The 21,413-nt window shown below is 40.1% G+C and overlaps 1 protein-coding gene across 1 annotated transcript in view; it reads right to left on the bottom strand.

Annotated features, from left to right (window-relative positions):
• The window catches only part of vps13b (vacuolar protein sorting 13 homolog B), a 265,484-nt gene that overhangs the window by 221,507 nt on the left and 22,564 nt on the right, over window positions 1-21,413 (bottom strand). The window contains exons 11-17 of the mRNA XM_079561422.1: window positions 21,143-21,280; window positions 19,600-19,687; window positions 16,890-17,075; window positions 15,404-15,573; window positions 15,135-15,329; window positions 13,946-14,070; window positions 3,503-3,687 (exon numbers count right to left, since the gene is read on the bottom strand). Coding sequence (XP_079417548.1) covers window positions 3,503-3,687; window positions 13,946-14,070; window positions 15,135-15,329; window positions 15,404-15,573; window positions 16,890-17,075; window positions 19,600-19,687; window positions 21,143-21,280 — 1,087 coding nt within the window. The remainder of the gene's footprint in view (window positions 1-3,502; window positions 3,688-13,945; window positions 14,071-15,134; window positions 15,330-15,403; window positions 15,574-16,889; window positions 17,076-19,599; window positions 19,688-21,142; window positions 21,281-21,413) is intronic.

The following is a 21,413-nucleotide window of genomic DNA, read 5'->3' as shown; positions in this document are numbered from 1 at the left end:
CGCAGATTCAGAGTTTCTCTTTATTCTTAAGGAGATTTCAGACCCATATGGGGACAGCACATCTTGTTTACAAATGATGGCAAACTACCTGAATAAGTATAGTATTTTTGATTTGCCAAATGCGACCATTCGAGTATTGCATTACAACCGAAAATTCCATATCCAGGGCACATTGGTTCTACTATTGTTCATAGAAACTTGGCTCATAACTTCGTAGCTTCGTTTTGTTTTTGTCAGTCTACCAATGTTTTATAGAAAAACAAAATCTCTTCTGAGCGAGGCTTCCCCAATATCAATCTGTAAACCGTGACCTAAGTGAGAGGCAGTCATGCTCGATATTTTCAAGTACAATCTACCTGCTTTACTGACATTTACGGCCTGCCTGCTTGTCTTTTACTTTTACAACATTGAAGAAGTTCTACGGATAAATAGTAGGTAATGGCCCCTTGTGTGACAAAATAGGGCAACTTGTCAAGATAAAAAGATTAAAAAATGGTTTCAAATTTAGGCCAGACAAAGGGGAAATACAAATAGAGGATAAATTAACTAGACTGGATGTCTCGCTATTACTTTGGACCCATTTTACTACTGTTAATATAAAAAAGGAGAGATTTTTCTAATTACTGAGAATAATCTATAAATTGTATCCGACATAACCTTGAGTAGACCAGCCCTCTTTATTTTTCTTCTGCCTTGAGCCCTATTTTATGTGAAGGGGGACCTTGTAAAAATAAAGCCCTGTTTTAGTAATGATACTGTTATGACTAAGAGAATCTGTGCTGTGAGAGAACTCCATGTCTGTGCAGAGACATTCATGATGCAATGTCCCCTAAATAAGTCCTATCGCTGTTACTTTTTGATACAAGAAAGTCAAGTCAAAGCTCAGCGCACATACACATTTTCATCTATAACCGTAACTAAAAACTGTACATTTTATTCAAGTTTTGATGAGACACTTTTAAGCCAGTCCTATGCTTGTACAAAAAGAGAGACACAACAACCTGAATGGAGCTGCAGTAGTGGACGTTGCAAATCCTTACAAATGACATACACAATGGAGTCTGAGGTTTCAAAGTGACCACCACAGAGGAAGTTTAATGGATGTTTAAGATTATGTTGTTGTAAGCGATATAAAGGGAGCATAGAGTTTCACACAAATGCATGCAGACTTGTGGAGTGTGTGGGAGGTCAGTGTGGTCAGTGTGTCGCTAAATCTGAGGTTAGTGGTTTCTACAGCCTGTGGAGAAGGGCTGAAGTGCTGGCACCGTTCGGCTGCTATTACGGCAAAGTAAAACGCAGTCTCTTCGCAGGGCTCCCCAGAAAGTCAAACAGAGACTAGATCAGACAAGGAAAACAAGCAAATAGACAAATGTGTCTCTCAGGGCATCGTGCAAACAAAACAGCTTTCAGTGAACTACTGCGCAAAGGTAAGGTAGTGGCTAAGGAGGACATGTAATGTAAGTATGAGAAAGTCCAGTGTACTTAAAAGCCTCCCTGTGGACAACTTCTCAGTTTTCACTGTACAACCAGAACCATAAACCATGACACACAAGTTTTTTCAAACCAAACTGATAAAATTCAACACTTGTGTGAGCCCCACTTTATTATACCAAAAGGGAAGGCTGGTATAGTGTGTCAGCACAAAAACTATAGACACTACAGCAGCATGAAGCAGGATGACAATCTGCATATGCGATGTGTTAAGCAAAGAATAAAAGAAGCAATTGTTCAGTATTAAGTGCTACGGCTGCAATTGGCTCTAACAAAAACGGTGAGCGGTGATTAATCTACATCTCCTCAGTATCTTTCTGTGTTTTTATGCTCAATTGCATAATGAATTACAAATATTTTTGACAAAGGTTGCACGTTACACATCTTGCATCCTTTCTTTTTATAGCCTTCTTCTGTACAGTATGTCAGTCAGTTGTTAAGATTGTGGCTGAATTCTTTCTCTAAATGGAGTGATTCTCCTTGGACATGAAACAAATCAATCAAGGCCTCCCCCACTTCACCCACTGTCCATCTGTGTTATCAACTACAGCTCGATATGAAACACCTTCAATTGAAAAAACCTGCAACATCACACGAGCAGAGGGAAGGAGGAAACAAACTCCTTATTTTAAGTTAAATATGGGGTGTTAAAACATTTTAATAACAAATACAGTGTGTTGTTTTTGTAGCAACATTTTAGTCGAAGGACTGCCTTCTAAGATGCATTCGAACTTTAAAAGATAAAGAAATCTCCACAAAGAGAAAGACTGCTGGAAAGGATGACCAGACTCCAGTTTGTGACCGATGATTGTGTTGAAAATGCATCATTATAGAAGAGAAATAACAGTCAAACTTCCTCCAAATACAGCAAGCAAAACATCCAAAACATATAAAGATGTAGTTAAAAAACAACCTGGAGAGAGCGATGTAATAGAGAGGCAGAGGTCCAGAATAGCAGCTGTCAGGTTTTCATCATCATACAGTGTGGACAGAACCACAATGCCCACAGGAACCACAACTATTTGGCATGGTTACATCACATGTGCAAGCAGACGGACATCGGCTCACACCCTTCAAAGCACCTCGCAAATATGTAAAGTTAATCGTTTTACAAACTTACTCCTCTTCTACTTTTCCATTGCTCATATTGTCAGTGAGTGAAAGCGTTTGGGCAGCACACAGTGCGCCTTAAAGCCTGTGTCACCACAATTTCACAGACAGATACATTAGACGTCTTTGGTTATGTCATTGGGGTTATAGCAGAGTTTACTCCTGCTAAAGTATACTTACACAACACATTACCTATTTCCCTTCACTTTTCGCCTCCTCAAACCATACCCATCCATTTTGAACCTGCCAGCACTCGATCCAGATGTGCAAACGCTGCTATTCAAGTCCTGTTCCAAGTTCAGGCTGAGGCAGCCGGAGAGGAGAGGAATATTTGACTTCACTCCACGGGAGACCAGTTTCATAAATTTTGGCAGCGACACATCCAGAAAAAGGTAGCGTGGATAGCCTGGCGTACAAGCAGAACGTTGACGGCATACCAAACAACATGATCCTAATGAGTTGGAAAATCCTGGGGCCTCCAGAGGACTGTCCAGATGCTACCATCATGAGAAACGCTACTGTTTTATTGAATTAAGCCTCCCCTCCCTTTTTAACAAGAGGCACAATTTATTATTTGACCATTAAGGTATCCAGGATGACATGAAGCGTGAAACAGTTTTGAATAGATTTTTTTCCCAGTTGGAGATCTAGTGCCCCATGACGGGCATGGGATAGCTGTGCTCCTTGTGTAAAAACAACCTGAACTCTGGAGCTGTCTGAGAATTCTCTCCACACCAAAACATAGTAAAAGTAATAATCTGACTTTACACATACGGTTAAACACACATTTCAAACTGGAATGGACATGGCAGTTCATAAAATGTTACAAATATATGAAGAACATTCATAGAGAAGACACACTGATAAGATCAAAAACAAACAAACAGTGCTTGTAGTTTACCTGGAGCCTTGAACACTTCATTGAGTAGACTCTCGTTGAGTGACTGAGGGACCCCGGTCACCACACTGTGTGTCCAGCTCTGGTAAATGGCCTGCAGCAGGAGGGTCTGGGCTCTGGTGGCCTGGACCGTGAAGTGTGGAAGCTCAAAAATACACTCTGCCGTCGGGACGGAAGATCGCTTGGTCCTGAAAACGAGCCACAGGGAAAGCCAGGGTTACTTCAAGGACAGTAAATGAGGAACAGTTAAGATATATTGAGCGTTATAAATGAAGAAATGGAGAATTGTACACAGGTGCCAACACACACTGAATCGAACAGACACCAGTGGAAACTAATGAATCACAACTTCCACAAATCCATCAATATCACATTGCAATATAAAACAGCTCATTGATAGCAGTGGAGGCCAAATAGGTAGAATAGCATTCCAGCAGCAAGTTGAACATGCACCAAATGCAGGCCAAGCTTTCCTAGTATCTTGGCAGCTGGGCGAAGTTTGCCTATTTGCTGCTGAGCACTTTTCTCCTCTGTCAAAACTGTGATGATGATTTATGTGAAGAGATGCACGGCCCAGAAACCTGACCCTGAAAAGAGTATGTACGCATTAACATTTCATCTGTCTCCAAGAGCGTGCACAAAGACAGTGTGTGTGCGTGTGACGGGCTGATGAGCTGAGCCTTCAGAGCAATGAGGTAATAGTACATTCGGACGCACATCTTCAGGCCACTGTCCATCACAGCCCCAGTGGACCAGCGGACCATTTATCTTTAAAATAAGCAGGGTTTTTTTGTTTTTTGCCCCCTTTGAGTTTACATCAGTGTTTCCCCTGTTCACTCTAACCACATTACAAGCTTCCCTTCCTTTATCCAAATGGTCTCCCATCTCATTTCAAAGAGTCCAAGCTGTGTAGTCATAACTCTTGTGCTTCATCCCTGACATCAGCAACAGAAAATAAAGGGTTTCCCCAACAAACAGTTACATGTCTTGCTTTGTTTATGCTCAGAGAAAAGATCTATAAACAAAACAAGTATGATAAAAAGTGAGGGATTAAGTAAGTAACTTAATGGTGTTTTGTCAAGCTCCACAAACACAAAATTAAAGAGAACACTGTGCCATAAAAAGCACCCAAAAGCAGCTTGAGAACATGTATGCTTTAGAATGTAATAGATCATAATCATAAACAACTACAAAATAACCAAGAAACAATCTAGTACTACTAGTATCCCACAGAGCACAGACGATGCTGACGACTTTTGCCAACGATGGAAAACTCCATTCTACATTTTCCACTTATTTAATTTTCTAAACATTAATTTAATAATTCAATTTTTACTTTATAGTGCATAAGCGTGACTCCAGAAATGGCTGTGTGGCGTGTAAGAAGCCAGCATCACAGTTTATTTATCCTCCGATCCATTTTGGTCTGGTCCCAGCTGAGAGTGTGGGATATGTCACCAGGTCCTGCCGTCTGAACGCGGCTCTGCAATCGTTTAGCGCCTCAGCTTCTCCTGCGTACACGTCTCTTTATCTTTGCCTTTATTCTGCTCCTGGGTGGTTCAGTGGTGTGACACGGGCTGCAAGCTGCGCACGGGGCCAAGTTTGAGACTGCTTAACTGCCTTTCTGTCCTGGGGGAAACTATTTTGAAGCTACAAGCGGGGGAGAATTTGATAGAGAAAGATGTAAGAGGGACAAACAACAAAGGGCGTGCAGAGAAAGGCATTTTCAGCCTGGCAGGGTCAATGGGTTTACCTTAACATAGCAGACAATATGAATAGAATAACTCCTTGGTAACATATGGCAAGATTTGACCCAAAAAAAAGTGCAAAAGTGAGTTTCATCGTATCAATATAGAATACCTTATAGTACATGTAGCAAGGAGTCTCGATCCTTACCAAGTCCAACTGACTGAAGAACAGCCTCATCCACCAACATAACAAAACGTAACATATTTTTGATTCTTTGTATGTGCTTTACATGTGGTAGAATTAACAATAAAACTAACAGAACTGAATGAACTGAGGGAACAATAAGTCGTTTTAAACCAAGAAGCTTTTTCACAACCTTTTGTCTTGTCCTCGTGTACAGCCTGGCATACGCAAAGCATGCAAGCATACAATGTACAGTTAGGGTACGAACAAAAAACAAAGTGAATGAGATCAAGCAAAATGTCCCCACATGCTGAGCAAATGTGCCTGCAAAGCCACTTCAATGGGGAGACTGGCAAAGGATGAAAGTTTGTTGGCTTTTTCCAGTGTTTATAGCGTTTCAGGGGAGCTGTCATGTGCATGCGGTCCTCTAAAACTTTAATTATGCACCTGTTTTTATTATATTACACCCCAATTCTTTGCAAACTTGGATTCTTGGGGCTAAACGAGAAACAGAGTCTCATTAGGATGTTATGGGAATGCAGCTTGCTTAAAGACAGCCAGACACTCATCGTATTTCATCAAGTAGCTGGCACATTCACTGAAACTGGTAAACAGCTTTTTGGCAAACTGCTTTATTTTTTACCATCACCACACGCTTTATGTGCCAAAGACAGTGGTAGGAACTAAGGTCATTTAAGAACTCAGCAATAATGCTTCCATTGTCAGCAAAATGTAGGAAGGAAGCCTCAAATGCAAAACACTATCGCAAAAAGGATAATTAGAAAACATGTATCTAATTATTGCACAGACAGGACAGCAGTGAACTCAACGAGGCACTTAACATTTCTGATGATGGGAAAATTCTTCAAGACCGTTTGATCAAGACTGAACACAAAATGATGTGTTACGTGATGGTTTCTAAGTTGATTACCGGATATATAAACTCAAGATAAAAAACACTCAAAATAATCACAGTATAACAAACAATACAGTCCTACATGTTATAGCTTAATTAATACATAAAGAGAGAATAAAAAGTGGTGGTGAAAACACAAACTTCATTCTGAAATGCTGAGGCCTGAGGCTGAGTGCTGTTTATATTTCTTTCTTCAAATCCAGCAGAATTAAAAGACACCTCTTCGTCCGGATCATTGTAGAAACACTGAATCAAAAAACTGTAGCAGTAGTAGTAGCAGAAGAAGGTTGTGTGGTCATAAGGCAACTTTTTTTGCTATAATGTGTCTGGGTAATAAATGGTGACCAAACATAAATACAGGTATTTGGATTCTGGTACGATTTTAATATGGAGCTATGAAATGCCATATTAACCAGAGGAGAGCACTCACAATGTTTGTGAAGCAAACTCCATTGACAGACCAGGCTAAATTGGTATGCTCCGCTCTCTTTCTCTTATCTGGCCTATTTACAAAGTTTACTACAAAGCCAACATAATCCATTACTGTCTGACATATTTGAGAGATAGACTCGGGAGATGGCCACCGTCGCGGGACTGCAGATAACTCTAATCTCGACTTTCCACAAATCATTCACTGTCACACCTCGCCTTAATTAGGAAATCTAAACATCTTGAGTGTAATTGTTGAACTAATCCGTTAGTGCTATTGTTTAAGGAGGATCTGTGGAGGGAACTGCGCTGAAAAGTGAGGGAAGAGACGACTGACCCCGTCCAGCCTGTGACTGTTGCTCATAGTTGAAGGATTGCAGGATTCCCCTCATCTCTCCAAAGGTTAATGAATCGTCGGGAGGATAACTAGTGAATGAGGAAGCCCAGCTATTTTCATCTGAAGAGAAAGACTAGCACCATCAAACAATTTCAATACACCAGAGCAGCACAATCTGAAGTGCACAGTTGTCAAAAACAGCAAAGGCAATATTTATTTTTCTACTGGAAAAAATATATGAAGTGAATTAGATTAATGACAATTCAATTCATGAAGTTGGATCAAATTTAACCTCTAGCATGTTTGTGCAGGTTTTGAGTCTCAAGCTTTAATTTACATAAACATTAATGGTGGATAATAAATTAAGATGTACATTAGCATGACTAAATAGTGCTACCTTATGTTGCTTCAATTGAGGAAAAGCAACACAATAGGGTCACTATTTGTCGCCTGGATTCTGCTGTAAAATAAGACTCTGAATCTTGTGTGGCCTTTCAATAGAAAAAAAGAAAAGAAAAGCTGACGTTCATTTAAAACATTTATTCATTATCGTTGACAAAACTACACCCAGCTTTATACACAGCACAACACATCATAGCACATTTCCACTGCTTGTATCAATTATAACTAGGATTTTGATGGTGACTGACTTGTGTTCAACAGTGCAAAGCCTTCCAGAAACACTCTGTGCTCACCCAAAACTGTCCCCTTCCATCCATCTGGACAGAGCGGCCCTCAAGTATACACAGTGAGAACAGCTCACACACACATGCACTGACTGAGGTCCCATCTCAGGAGAGGGCTTCATTACACAGGGATTACTAAAAGAAATGTTTTAATCAACTTGTGCAGACAGCTGTGGAGTGCGAGGCGAGAAAATGGCAATGACGTGGTTCATCGGCAGCGAAAGAAAAACACTGTAAGAGTGTAGCTTCCTGCCTCTGTCCAGTGACTACAGCTGTGGAGGACATGTAATACCTTTGTCCAAATATAATAGAGGCTGTGTCATTTCAACTTGATTTTCAATCACACTTAGATTAGTGGTATTGTCTTCCTTTCTTCTTGACAATTTTCAATTCCATAAGTATGGAATGAATGGCTGGTTACTTCATGACTTCATTGACTGGCTCAGAATGTTTGTGATTGATGTGTCATCAATCAATGATAGAAGTCTGATAGTGACCGTCATCATTTTTAATTGGTAGAATAGATTGTTTATTTCTCTTCTAAGGAGCATATGTATAAGGAGTTGCGGACCTGTTCCTGGGAAGTGGTATTGCAGTGCGTTGGCCTGGACTTGAGGACAGAGGAATGTACACCACTGAAGATGATAATCCACTCAGAGCTGATAATCCATCTCCCCTTCACCATTTCCCACTGTTCCCTCCCTGCAGCCCCACTCATTCAGATGACTAACACAGACATTAATATACTATTTCAGGCAGGTTTCAGACCCCCACAGCTGTGGTGGAGCTGGTTCAGGCATGGTTCAACGCAAAAAAACAAAACATACTTATCACCAACATTTACCACTACTTTCCGTAACATGCGCGTATTGAACACTCAAAGATGCTTCACAATACCTGACTCACTGTAGCAAAGTGGGTAAACTGACACAAATAGAAGCTGTGATGAAAACCGCCAACCTTCCAATGACATGCGTCTCTAACATCTGGGCCGCTGTCGCCCCATTTTGCGTGCCATTTCTTCATTTACCCCAAACAAATCCGTAGTTTTGTGACACTGAACAATATTTGTCGGTAAAAGTCAACAGTAGATTCTTTATTTTTGCCCATCGATCTATATTAAACACATGTCAAAATAAAACCGTCCGGCTCCAGATGTTGTAGAAAAACACAGGCACCTTTATAGACTGTTCAACATGACGTTTCGACATGATCCTCCACCCTCCACAATTTCAGACCAGAACCTGGAACAATATTACATCACTGGCCTGTCCACTGTCCAGCTTTATAATGCGCACCTGTTAATACATTTGGCTACTTGTTTGAGCAGACTTCCTTTCAGCTGCAACATCTCGTGAAAAGTTGCTCGAAAAATACTGGTTATACTGTACATGTTTTGGTGCCATTGAACCGACCAGTGTCACTTTTCTTTGCATTTGCACAGACATTTTACATGCAATAACTTACTACTCTTATTTAGCGTATGCACTGTATATTTTCATGGGTCAAGGGTTGCATAAACTGTTGTTTTAATACAAAGACACTTGATGTGTATAAAGTAAAGTGTTTTTTTATGCACTTTTGTAGTTTGTTCAAGTCGTGTTGCCATACAGGAGGCAAGTTTGGGTGCAATCTTTATATTTAGGTTATTATATAAAGTTAATATTCCCCACACTTAAACTGACTTGCATTTTCGACTTTGAATACTTCAGTACTTTAACTTGATTGAGAAACTTTTACTTTTATTGGAGCAATAAAAGCAATTTGACTAATAGCATTTGTACTTTTACTCAAACAATAAAATCAAGTACTTTGACAGCTTCGCAGCAAGAAGGTTCCAGCCTTTCTGTGTGGAGTCTGCATGTTCTCCCCTCCCACCCTAAAAACATGTACTATAGGTTCCAGGACTCCCCTAAAAAGAGATTATTAATCTCAGTGGGACTTTCCTGGTTAAATAAAGGTCAAATAAATAAAACAGATTTTCCAGGAATGTTCTGCTGCCCCACACGGGTCCACAGAAAGTTCTCCTGCTTTGGTCTCTGCTTTCGGACGAAGACCAGAAGCTGCTATGAATAACTATGAACAGAAGTAATGAGGCATTCCCACCAGAAGCCTCAGATGCCTCGTGCACCCTTCATAAATCACATCTCAGGCCTAAAGTAAGAGTCTAGACTCCTGGACCAGACACTGTAATGGACTTCACAACTTGGCATAAAAATACTTCAGGTGGAATACTAAAATATGACAATATAATGATCTCATATCAATAATGACATATCTGGAAAAAGCAGTTGGTGAGATTCAGGGACATTTCCAACACAAATCGTCTCTCTCGAGGCTATAACACATGCACCTGTAATGCCATATGCTTTCAGAAATTACCCCCTCCGAAAGGGCTGAGCGAGGAACGGGGGCTGTTAAAAATGCCACATAAAAGCTGGTGTGGCGCTGAATTATGGCCTGTAATGCGACGAACCACACTGCGCTGCTGCTGCTGCCGGGTTTCTTGGTGGGTCCCTGGTCCCATATGCGGTTGCTGTCAGGTGGCCCGACATTAGAAGTATTATGTGGTGTGAGCTCACATGTGCGGAGACTGAGGTTAGCGTTCAAGTGGCACATCTAACCTCGCTGTCCTTTTGCTACCACCCTCATTTATAACATATGTGGATAATAGCTGTAGTAACCAGACCCTCAAAGACTCCTTATTGAGTAGTTGCAACACTTCAGCAGGCCAAAACAATAGGCTTTTTATCACATTCAAAAACCTGTCACATTGGGACACAAGTCACTGTAAACTTTGTGCCAGTTCCACAGTCAGGTAAATGGATGAGGTCGTGACAGGAAACTCTCTAAACATTACGCATAGCAAATATGTGATACTTGCATCTCCGTGGATCTTCCCTGCATGTGGCTAAAGACATTGATTAGCTAAAGACATTTTGACCATGCGTGAGACTTAATAACATCCTCGTGGATATCTAAAAAGAACTCTTGAACTCATCCACATTAAAGGGATATTTCAGGATTATTTTTTTTTACATAGGGCCTCATTTCCTAGTTATCCAGAGTGTTGTTGAGTTCTGGAGATCTTTTGTTTGTTTTTTTAATTCATGCAGTCCTTATTTTTGAAGAGTTTTGTGGTGCTAAGCTAGTGCATGTCTATGGTAGCTAGTAGCCTGCATTAAAAACCTCATCGGGTCATACTCCAAAAGTTGCCATATCTGATTTGTAGAAAACTCCTTTGTGAATTCCACGTGTAGTAATGCCAGCCGCAGGTAAACAAACTACTGCAGATCCAGTAACCTTGCAGATCACTCCGCCGCTGCGTAGCTTACACACCAGAAAGCTGATGCTGCTCAAACATAAGTTCTTTTAAATACAAAATGGTTATATTTCAAAAATCATTCAGTCAACACAGACATTTATGTCAGTAGTCTGGTGTTATAAGTGATTTGCCTCAGGTGGGTCAAACTGTTTTTAATGCAGGTTACAGGGTTACATGTTACCATAGACATGCGCAAGCCTAGCACTAGCATAGCACAGCTAAAATCTTCAAATATAAGGACTGCATCAATTCAAAAATAAATCTCCAGAAATCAACAACACTCTGGATAACTAGGAAATGAATCCCCATGTCAAAAAATCCTGAAATATCCCTAAAAGCAGGAACTCCCCACCAAACTGAACCTTTTCCAGTCGAAAACTATGGCCTCAGATTTGTGGGCACTTGAAGCATGCCGAAGGTCAAGTCCCGATGAAGGAAACAGGACAACAACACCCATTTTACTCCAGGTTTAGGGTGGGTTCTTTATAAAAAGCAATGATCTAACTTTTTTGCGGTGTAGGTCAGCTCTTGATCAGCTCTTGGCCCTATAGATGCCTGTCTAAATTCAATACAATCACCCACACACAGCCTTGGTTGTCTCCAACACATTTACTTACAACGTGAGGTGGCATGAGAAGATACTACATAGTGGAAAAAGAATATGCCTGAACAAAAAACACAGTGAAACCACACAAAGAGAAATGGTCATGACGTCAACTTTAGTGTGTCCAACTGTGAGCTACTACACCGTCACTCAACATGCTCTTCGCAGCAAGGGCCAAATGCATAAAAAGGGAAATGATCCAAGAACGTATATATATAAACTACCAAGGACTTTCTCCAACATTTACCGACGTCTCAGGCATCTGACTTCATAATGTCTCACAACTTCAAAGCGCCCTGGCCCCTGCTCAGTGTCTGAACACTGAGTGGGACCCAGTGTTGTTACAGTTACATCAGAGCTGAAAGGCAATCCCAAACAAACATCAATGCAGTCAAATTAAATGCTCCCACCTGCTGGAGTGCATCTCTTGGCTCTTATCTGCCACTTTCACTTTGGTTTTAAAAAGAGCATAAACTTATTACTAACTGGCTGGTATCATAGTATTTTACAAAAGCAGCTTCAGGGGCATTTCTACTCCCTACTTGGATCATGGAGAACACATTCACCGCATAAACTCTTTACTCCTTACTGAGTCAGACGAGATGATCTTTTCACCTCAGTACTGAACTCGTTTGTCGTCATTCTTCAGGAGCACAGTCAGCTGTCAATGCGCACACGTCTGGAGAGAAGACATCCATAACTAACAAGGTCAAATATGAGCCAGTCAAGAAGTCATGACAGGCTTCAAACCCTTAATCCTACAAGCTAATACCGAGCACTATTAACTTGTACAAAAAAGCGCACGACAGTCAGTCAACCAGGCAACAGTTACTGCTTTCATTAGTTCCAACCTGCACACATGTCGGAAACATCAAGCCAAGGTTAAACCGAGGGAAAAAATGGCCGTGGCAGTTATGACCGCAATGTAAATGCTGGAAAGAATGCATTGACAACATTCTGATGCCTGAAGGAAAAGCACACGCTGTTGCATTTCACAAATATATTATCAATTTAGACTCGGGCAATTTTGTTTATCCCAGCAAACAAATTAAACAAAAAGTTCCTTTGAAACACTCAGTAATTTGTAATATGAAAATAGCATGGCTGGCTTGATGGATGAAGCACATCACAAAGGTAGCAATGACAACATACAGCATGAGAAGAAGATACAAATAATGTACAGCAACACTACACATTGTCTAAATCCCAATTGTTTGGCCATACTGACACGATTAAACTCCACTCGCCAATGTAAATCTATAGCGATCATGTTAAGGACAGATTTCAGCGGTCTTCATAGGTCTCTAGGAAAAAACTGTTTTCTACAATTGTCATCATAGCAACTTTTTGTTCTGGGAAGAGTTGGTCCCCGGAGGATCTTAAATGTTATTACAAGATGGTAGATATCCAGTATCCAAGACATGTATGTGGCACGATAAGGGTGTCACAATAAAAGTATGAATGTGAAAGAATGAAATGAATTATTTTACATCCAGGCAACTTCAAACAATTTATATACCCTATAAAGTCTAGTATGTAAGCTTTTGTCTGGAGAAGTCATCAGCAAAAACGTCTGCTGTGCTTTGACAAGTTTAGTTATAGACTAAAAGTGTCGAAATGGTTCAAGAGACTGTGTATTCAAAAAGGATTTTTCTCTCCAAGGACACACTGTCTACAAGGTGTTACTAAGAAGCCGTCCTGTTTTTGAACGTTTTCCATCTTTGAGTAGGACATTCAAAAGACACACACTCAAAAAGACACTCTGATTCTTTGTATCAGTATTCCTTTTGTGTCCTCTGTTAACTCCAACCTCCGTGTTACCTCTCTATGGGACATCCCCGTGACTCATCTTCTGTCTGGTACATGACCACGGATTTGCGATATTATTTTCTCCGCCATTGACAGCATCTTTCCTTCATGACGGTGTGAAACCATGTGAGAAATAGACGCAGTTACTCAATGTGTGTTGTTTTCACAATAACGACTGCCTGAGAACAGTCTCATCCGTCATTTAAATACCCTCGGATTGTGTGCCAATGAGACCCTATAAACACAAGAATTGGGCTAAAAACATAAATCTGCTGGCTGACTTTTGATACAGGAACAGGGGTTGAGTGGAAAAGAGTTGTACATTCTATCACAGTCACAGCTTTACTACAGCAATGCCTTTGATAGGAAACCAGAAGATTTTCATTCACTTTCATTTCATGTAAATTAATTCCTTCAATGAATTATATGTTACGGTCTACATTTTAAACATTAAAAAGTGGAACTAACCAGTATCCAGGCAGCTGCAACAGCTTGGCATAGAGTGCGGTGCTGAAGGAGGGTATGATGGTGATGAGAGGGAGGAAGGCCCCGGCACTGTCCTGACACGTCAAACCCGTCTGAAAAGCAAATACCTGCGTAAAAGCAAAAGAGAACATCAGCTAAATACATTAGTAAACAATGGTTCTTCTGTTTTAATTCAATAGCCTTCTGGTTGATAATTGGGATTTTGTAAACAACCATAAAAGAGAGAATTGCACCATGTCAGTCACCCTAGATCTGACACCATCAATAAAACAGATAAGATTGGTTAAAACCCACTTCAAGTGACTTCCTGTTCTGTGTGAAATGTAGCCACACTGACCTCCACTGTCATGATCTCACTGCCAAAAGCCAGAAGGGGGGAACGAATACCATCGCAGATACAGAGGCTGATTAACAGCATGGCCAGTGTGGGCCTTGGCCACTGACTCTCATGACCCTGTGATAAGAACTGCCAGCATGAACTCCACCAGTCTTTCACTCAAACAGCAGTCTGGGCAACAACCTGGGACTTTGGTGCTCAAGTCTCCAAAAATAGAGATTTATCGTTTAAAAACCTTGTTCTATTTCAATTTTGTAGTTTTTTAGTAAAAGTACAAATTAATTATGTTCATTTGAAACTGAGAGACAATCAGTGTTTTAAGCCTCGAAAGAATCTCACTGATTTCTATGCATTCTAGTTTTCAATGACAAGTCCTTGAGAAAGTCCAGAGCTGGACTGATGCGTTTCACAAAAACAGTGGGGAGATTTTTATGACCAGGTGAAAGGGGTCGTCAGAACCATTACAAGGTCCTCGGGGTCACGATGCAGTGAAGCTGTGCAAAGTGCTATATGACATGTCTATAAAACGCTTGTGTTTGCTTTGGTACATGTAGTAATGTACGTAAATGAAATCAGTAATATGTTCATTTAAGTTTAAGCTTACGGTGGTGTAAGGATAACAATTAACTACAGTGAAAGAGGATGGTAACTTAACAAAATAACAAAATTAATTCTGTGTTCTGCTTTCATACAATTACCATAAATTAAATTAATACAATGTATAGTGTACAATGCTTTCCATCCTATTACTGTGCTGTAAAGTGCTACAATGATCTACAAGGGAAAAGATCATCTTCCCTTTGTAGAGCCCTGTTCAGAGGGAAACAGTCTCACCTTGAGGTAGAGGTGTGCGTAGCAGTGGTGCAGGAGGTTGTCTGAAGGCTGGCTCAGACTGCTCACAGTGCTAATGAGCTCCGGAGCATACATGGGTACAGTGTGTTCAATATTTACTCTCTCCACTTTAAACTGCACCGAGGGAAGTGGACGCACAGGCTGAAACACCGGTACATGAACAGGAATATGGACAGCCTGAAGAAAAGAAAAGAAGCTTATAAAAAGCACAAAACAAGGTCCTGTTAAGTCGCAGTTATCTGTGTGATTACCTTTTGTCCCATGATGATGGGCATTAGGGTGTGAAGAAGGTTAAATTCCGCCATCGAAACAGTCAAAGAAACTCGAAGAAAGGTCAGACACGTCAATCTAGTTGGAATAAACTCTTCCAGCTTTGATATTTCCTCAGATGCAGGCGGCGCATGCCTCTCCTCAATGATTTCTAGAATGAAATTAAGGGACAAACAAAATGTCTTACTTGTTATGGCACAATTTTAATTGACATGTCATACACATGTTAAAACACTACATAGTATACCCAGACCATAGGTTAGAATAATAAGTAATACCTTAATTAGACTTTTCTTTTTTTATATTCTTTTGTAGATTACTTTGGAGTACCCCCTACAAATTGTGCAACACAAATAAATGTTCAATTACCGTCAAACCTTACCAAACATAATCTATTCTCAACACTGCAAATTTTGCAACACACCAAAACTGTGTGTTTCAGATAAATATAGCAATTACAGGCATTAAAAGCTCTGGAATCAATTCATAAATCATTTGGTTGGAACAGCAGTTCTCCACAGCCTTAGGAGGGAGACTCTTGACCCCTGCTTAATCCTAAAAAGGTCCACACATCCTGTCTGAGGCTTGTTAGGATTCAGAACTAATGGTGTGCACCAGTGATAGTGGACACATGAGAGGAGTAGGCAATTCTTTGGAAAGAAGTTGTTCCTGTTATCTCCTTTGAATTTCTCAATCTCTCCTGGGGGTCTGTATAAACTAACCCTCCTGCAACATGTGCCAAAAAGACAGACACATCGAAACAGGAAGAACAGAGTGACCTACCTGGCCCTACTCAAAAGCTCTACAGTAATTATTCCATCATTTATTATCTGTTGCAGATGCTCAAACAAAAACCCGCGGATGTTATCGTTCACAAAAATTTGAGTTATTGCAACAAATATTACACAAGGACACACACTGAAAGTCGTTTCACAACATCCACAGATGAGCTCATAAAAAGCCGTGCGAGACTGATCACCAACAAAGGTGTTTGGCTAAAGCACCCCACTTTGGTCCAAGAGGTCACTACTTTCATGTACAGCTGCATGTTGAGGGATGAGTTGTGCAAGGAAATAACAAAGTAGTGAGGGTATTGCAAAGTGCCAAGATTTTTATGTTTTACAACTACATCGTTTGGAGAGCAGCATAGAGACATGAGGTGACAGAACTGAAAATCATTGTTCAACAATAATGATAAAAGAAATTCCACCTTTAAATGTCCTTTAGTACGGTACTTCTACAAAAAATATACATGTATATATATATAATTTTGTTTTGTTGGTCACACTGTTGTTTTCTGCTTTTAACCCACGCCTTGATGTGTGGCGACAGTGAAGTTGCTGGAGTCTCTTCTGTAGATCTTTAGCTTGTTTTATGTCTTGAGCACCTGGCTGAATGTTTTAGGGATTTTAAAACAACAACATGTATTGGTGTAAGCCTGTATGTCTGCAGTAGGCATTGACTAACCTGGCTGTGGTTTACAGTAGGGCTCATACTCATGATCCATGGCGCACGTGACCATCTTGAAGATGCGATGAACTGCGCTGCTCTGAAGCCGAACGTCCAGAGGTCCAACCACAAGGCGTTTAATAGACGTTTCATGGAAGGTTGGGACAACCTCCTCAGCACTCAAGAGCGCAATCTCCTGTGTGTCTGAAAACAATAAGATGTACAAAAAACTTTAATGCGCCATGTCAAAATATGTTAATCCAAAAGCTGACTCCACTGGAGACTTAACATGTTTTTACTGTATTATTATATTTAAAAGCTCAAAAGCTCAGAATGTCATGAAATTAACGAAATGCTGAATAGAACATTTAGATTCCTGCTATATTCCTCTATATTTAAGAATTTAAATCCTGTTTTTAAATGAAAGCTGTGTCCTGATGAAGTGTTGAATGAACACACTACAAAAGCTGCTCCGGTGTAACGCGGCAGCAGCGGCTCACAAAGGCCTTAGCGACTGGAATGATGAATATTCCAAATGTCCACCACTCGCTCACAGCTGTCCCTTCATTCAGCGCAGACCTCCACAGCAGAGGTCGACTTAAAAGACTTCCCCGCAGTAAAAGAGAGAAATTAAAAATAAAGGAAGGAGAGGATGGATGACAGAGGGGACGGAGAGGACAAACGGCCATAAGTCGGTTTATTCATGTTACATTACACTATCAAAATGTATCGACAGTGCCGTGCAAAAGCCAGGTGTAAAAAAAGCATTACACATTTTTTTTTTGTGGAATGAAAAATGTGAAGATATTGCCCAAGAGATGCTACAAACTAAAATAATTAATTATGAAAAGACAAGTGTGAGATGTAGGATGTTTTGCTGCGTCTTAATCCCTGGCCCTTTCTGAAAACAAAGACAAAGCAAAATGTTCTTTCTATCTCTGTTTGAGAAGTACTGAAGATTTGTGAATGGCATTGGGCACTACTACTTTCCCTCCCAATCTTCAGCATGGTTTGGCTGCAATGGATTAGGCTTAATATCAACCATATGGCAGCAGTTAGACCGGTCAGTAGAATAATGAGGAAGCTGAAATTAGCCAGGATTTAGGTGATTTAGAAGTGTCTCCATTTCCAAAGAATAAAACTGAAAAAAGAATCTGCTGCAATGCTTTAATGTGAAATCAAAGTGACCCAGGTCAGTTAGTATTATGGTGAACTCAAGAGTTTACGCTAGTCCCGTGGCAATGGGGACTAATTTGTTTGCTTGACACTAAATCTGCTCCATGTACAAGGGGAAAAAAAACACTGACAGAGGAGAAGGCATTCCTATTGGCAGGGTTAAAACCGCACAGACATCCTGCCCGGAGAACGAAACTGACACTTATCCCGCTGTCAAACACCCTTCTGCCGTTCTGACGGTTAACGATGACACAATCAGCATTTATTTTAATTTAGATACCTATCTGAAGCTGACAGGGGAGGAAACAATAGACTAGTCATGGGGAAAACAGAAATAGATCAGTTTGAAAAGAGAAAGATCAAGTCTAGAGTTGCTGCCAATAGTTTAGTGGTGGAGGTTGCTGCACATGGTTAAGAAACAGTTCTGTTCTCAGTTTAGTGAGCTTGAATCCTAACAATTTCTCTCTGCTCTTCACCCCCTTTTACTCTGTGCTGACCTGACGAAAAAAGCCTGAAAAAAGAGGTGGTGATTTTGAATATCTTCTTTCTTTTTTTTTTACATAACATGACTTTCGATTTTGTATACACCTGACACCTTCAGACAAGTGTACACATTTCGATAAAATTCCTTTGCTAGAACAGGTGTCGCTGAATAGAAACAATAAGAAGCAATGCAGAAAATACTGAAAACAGTCTTTTTTTGGAAGACAGACAAGAATTACTGACTTTGAAAGTAAAAGAAAACTATAGACCAGCCTCTTTCCTTTTAAGCATTACATTTCTGATCATAGAAAATCCATCTTTAACACTGGAACTTTGACAAATGAACTCTTAGCAATCACACATCCAAGGCCTGATTGTAGAGAGATTTTTTATTTGTTTGCTGAGGTGAATACTTAATCTGTACATGGTAACTTTTGATCTTTGCGTTTTAAATAAACATTGTGGAGTGCGTTGACTGAGGACAGAGGAATCCTGCCCGTCTTTAACCGCAAGAGTGACACCTAATTAGGCAAAGGGGGCCTATTCACTTTCTCAATAGCTTACAGGTAGAGACACAGTGTTTCAACAAGCAGCTAGGAGAAAGAAACTCAAATATGTGTCAGCACAGACTAAACACTTCTGACAGTTGCCCTCCAGGTAAGTTTGGGGTGAGCGGGAGGACAGGAGGGGTCAAGGACCAGGTGGCTGTGGCTCAAACAAGACAAACTCTTTTATTCACGTCTCCAAGGAGCTGCTTTGCCTTTGACCAACGGAGGTGGTGAAGCAGAAAAATAGGACTGGGTAAAACATGGATAGAAACATCATTCTGTACTGAATAAAGATGAATTATATATTTTAAAAAATACATAAAAAACATGCAAGATAATGGTGCTGAATATTTGGATATCAAATTAAGCAATGAAAACTTGTACACTGTGGAAAAGTTACATTTTATTACGACACTGGTAAATTTCCCCCCATGTTCTGATGATGACAATAAATCTGCCCCGGGACATTCAAGAAGTGGTACAGTGAGCACACAAACCCCACAATCTAATCTAAACTTTACCTTTGCCGCTGCTGTTCTCCATTGTGTAGAGGTAATCCATGTAGAACGCACCAAAGCGCTGCATGCCGGCAATCTCAGTGTAGGTCTCCTGCGAAACAAAAGCAAAAGAAGAGGGTAAACATGGCGGGACCCGTGCAAACACTCTGATAGCCTTTGATAGTGCCGGTGATAGAGGTCGTGCTGATTCAACGGATGGGGTCAAAGGAGAGACAAAATGAATGTAGGAAATTTACTCTAGCAAGCAACAACTGAATTTTTCCATTGTTGCACAGATTATTGCACCAAAAAAAACATATTTTTTAATTATTGTACCAGATAGTGAAATATTCCCACTTATGCTACAACAACTAAAAAATTGTCAAATACATTTTAGCCACAACTACCAAGCAAATCATGCCAAAGAAACATTACACACAAAATGAATAGGATGACGACTCATTCGGCCTGTACTTGGACGCGTGCCACCAGAAACACAACTAAGTAGGTCTTATCTTCTAAAAACAGGACTGAGAAAACAGATCAAAATGTTCTAACAGGGTTGTGATCACTGTTTCCTAACAAATTGTGAAATGCTGTTTGGTAATATTTTTTCACTACATGTTTTAAAATGAAAGCAGTCTTACACACTAGCCCATCCAAAGTGCTGTGTTTTTTAGAGCAGACTTTAAAAGCCATATAAGAGCAACTAAAATATATAGTTTTTTTATAAAAAGATAAAAAAAAATATATTGTATTTGTATGTGTCTAGTTATTTTCCATTCCTTGCCATAAAAAATCTATAATACCATACCGAAACATCAAACAATGAGTGAACAAGCAAACAATAAAAAGGGAGTGGGAGAGAGAGACTCACTCAAACACACAAGTTATTTAAACAACCATCTCAATAGGTTCTTATCAGAAAGGCAAGTTAATCAGTAATATTTATTAGCGCACCTCTAATAGTCCTGGAGGGCTCTTGGATCAAAGCCATTGGCTGTTCGTGCTGCTAATCAATTAACAGCAAAACCTTTGAGTTTCAAGTATGGGCCGATCAATAGCACGACGGATGGATGTTAGTGCAAACAATTGCTTCATTGAAAGTCATTAACATTTCTGGGTTTGAGCAAACACTCAGGGAATGACTGCTGACGAGGAGAGCGCCGTTATCTTGAGCTATAATCCTAATAGCATTAACAAGATTATCAAGTAGTAGTCAAAAATACAGCAGCTACGTGTGATATCAAATCAAAAAAGTTTAGTTTATCAATTTTATGCAAACTGAGTGCATTTTCTAATGATATAGAGATGTACAGTACTGTAAGAACAGTATAATTGTGAATGAAAATATAAAAGCATGTGTTTACTACAATACAATAATTTTACTAGTCTTTCTGAGTGAACTTTGTCTTGATTTTGGATGCAGCTGAAATGCATGTTTCACTTGAATCAGTTTTGTCCCAGATTTGGCCTGCATCTTGCAACTTAATGTTAATGTTATATCAGGAGTGAGCTACACAGAAGGAAATAGCAGGTGCAGCATAAAGTGTCATTTGGTCGTGACCTTGTGATTAGCAGAATCCAGGATGAACTCAGCCCTCACACCGTTGTTCTCTGGGCTTCTGTAGTCGAACAGGGAGTTGGTGAGATAGGTCATTCCTTTACTGCTCAGACTGTCCCCACAGGTGAAGAACACTGCATCCTATTCAGACAGGGAAAAACAACAAAAAAGTCATACTTAGAAGATATCTAAATGAAGCTTTGTTTTGCCTCGTGGACTTTAATGGACAGAACAGTGTGAGTGAGATAGTGCTGAGGAACATTGTGCAAAAATG

Source organism: Gobius niger, assembly GCF_951799975.1.
Source record: "Gobius niger genome assembly, chromosome: 8".
Lineage (NCBI taxonomy): Eukaryota > Metazoa > Chordata > Actinopteri > Gobiiformes > Gobiidae > Gobius > Gobius niger.
This window is presented reverse-complemented; position numbering and strand designations above follow the sequence as displayed.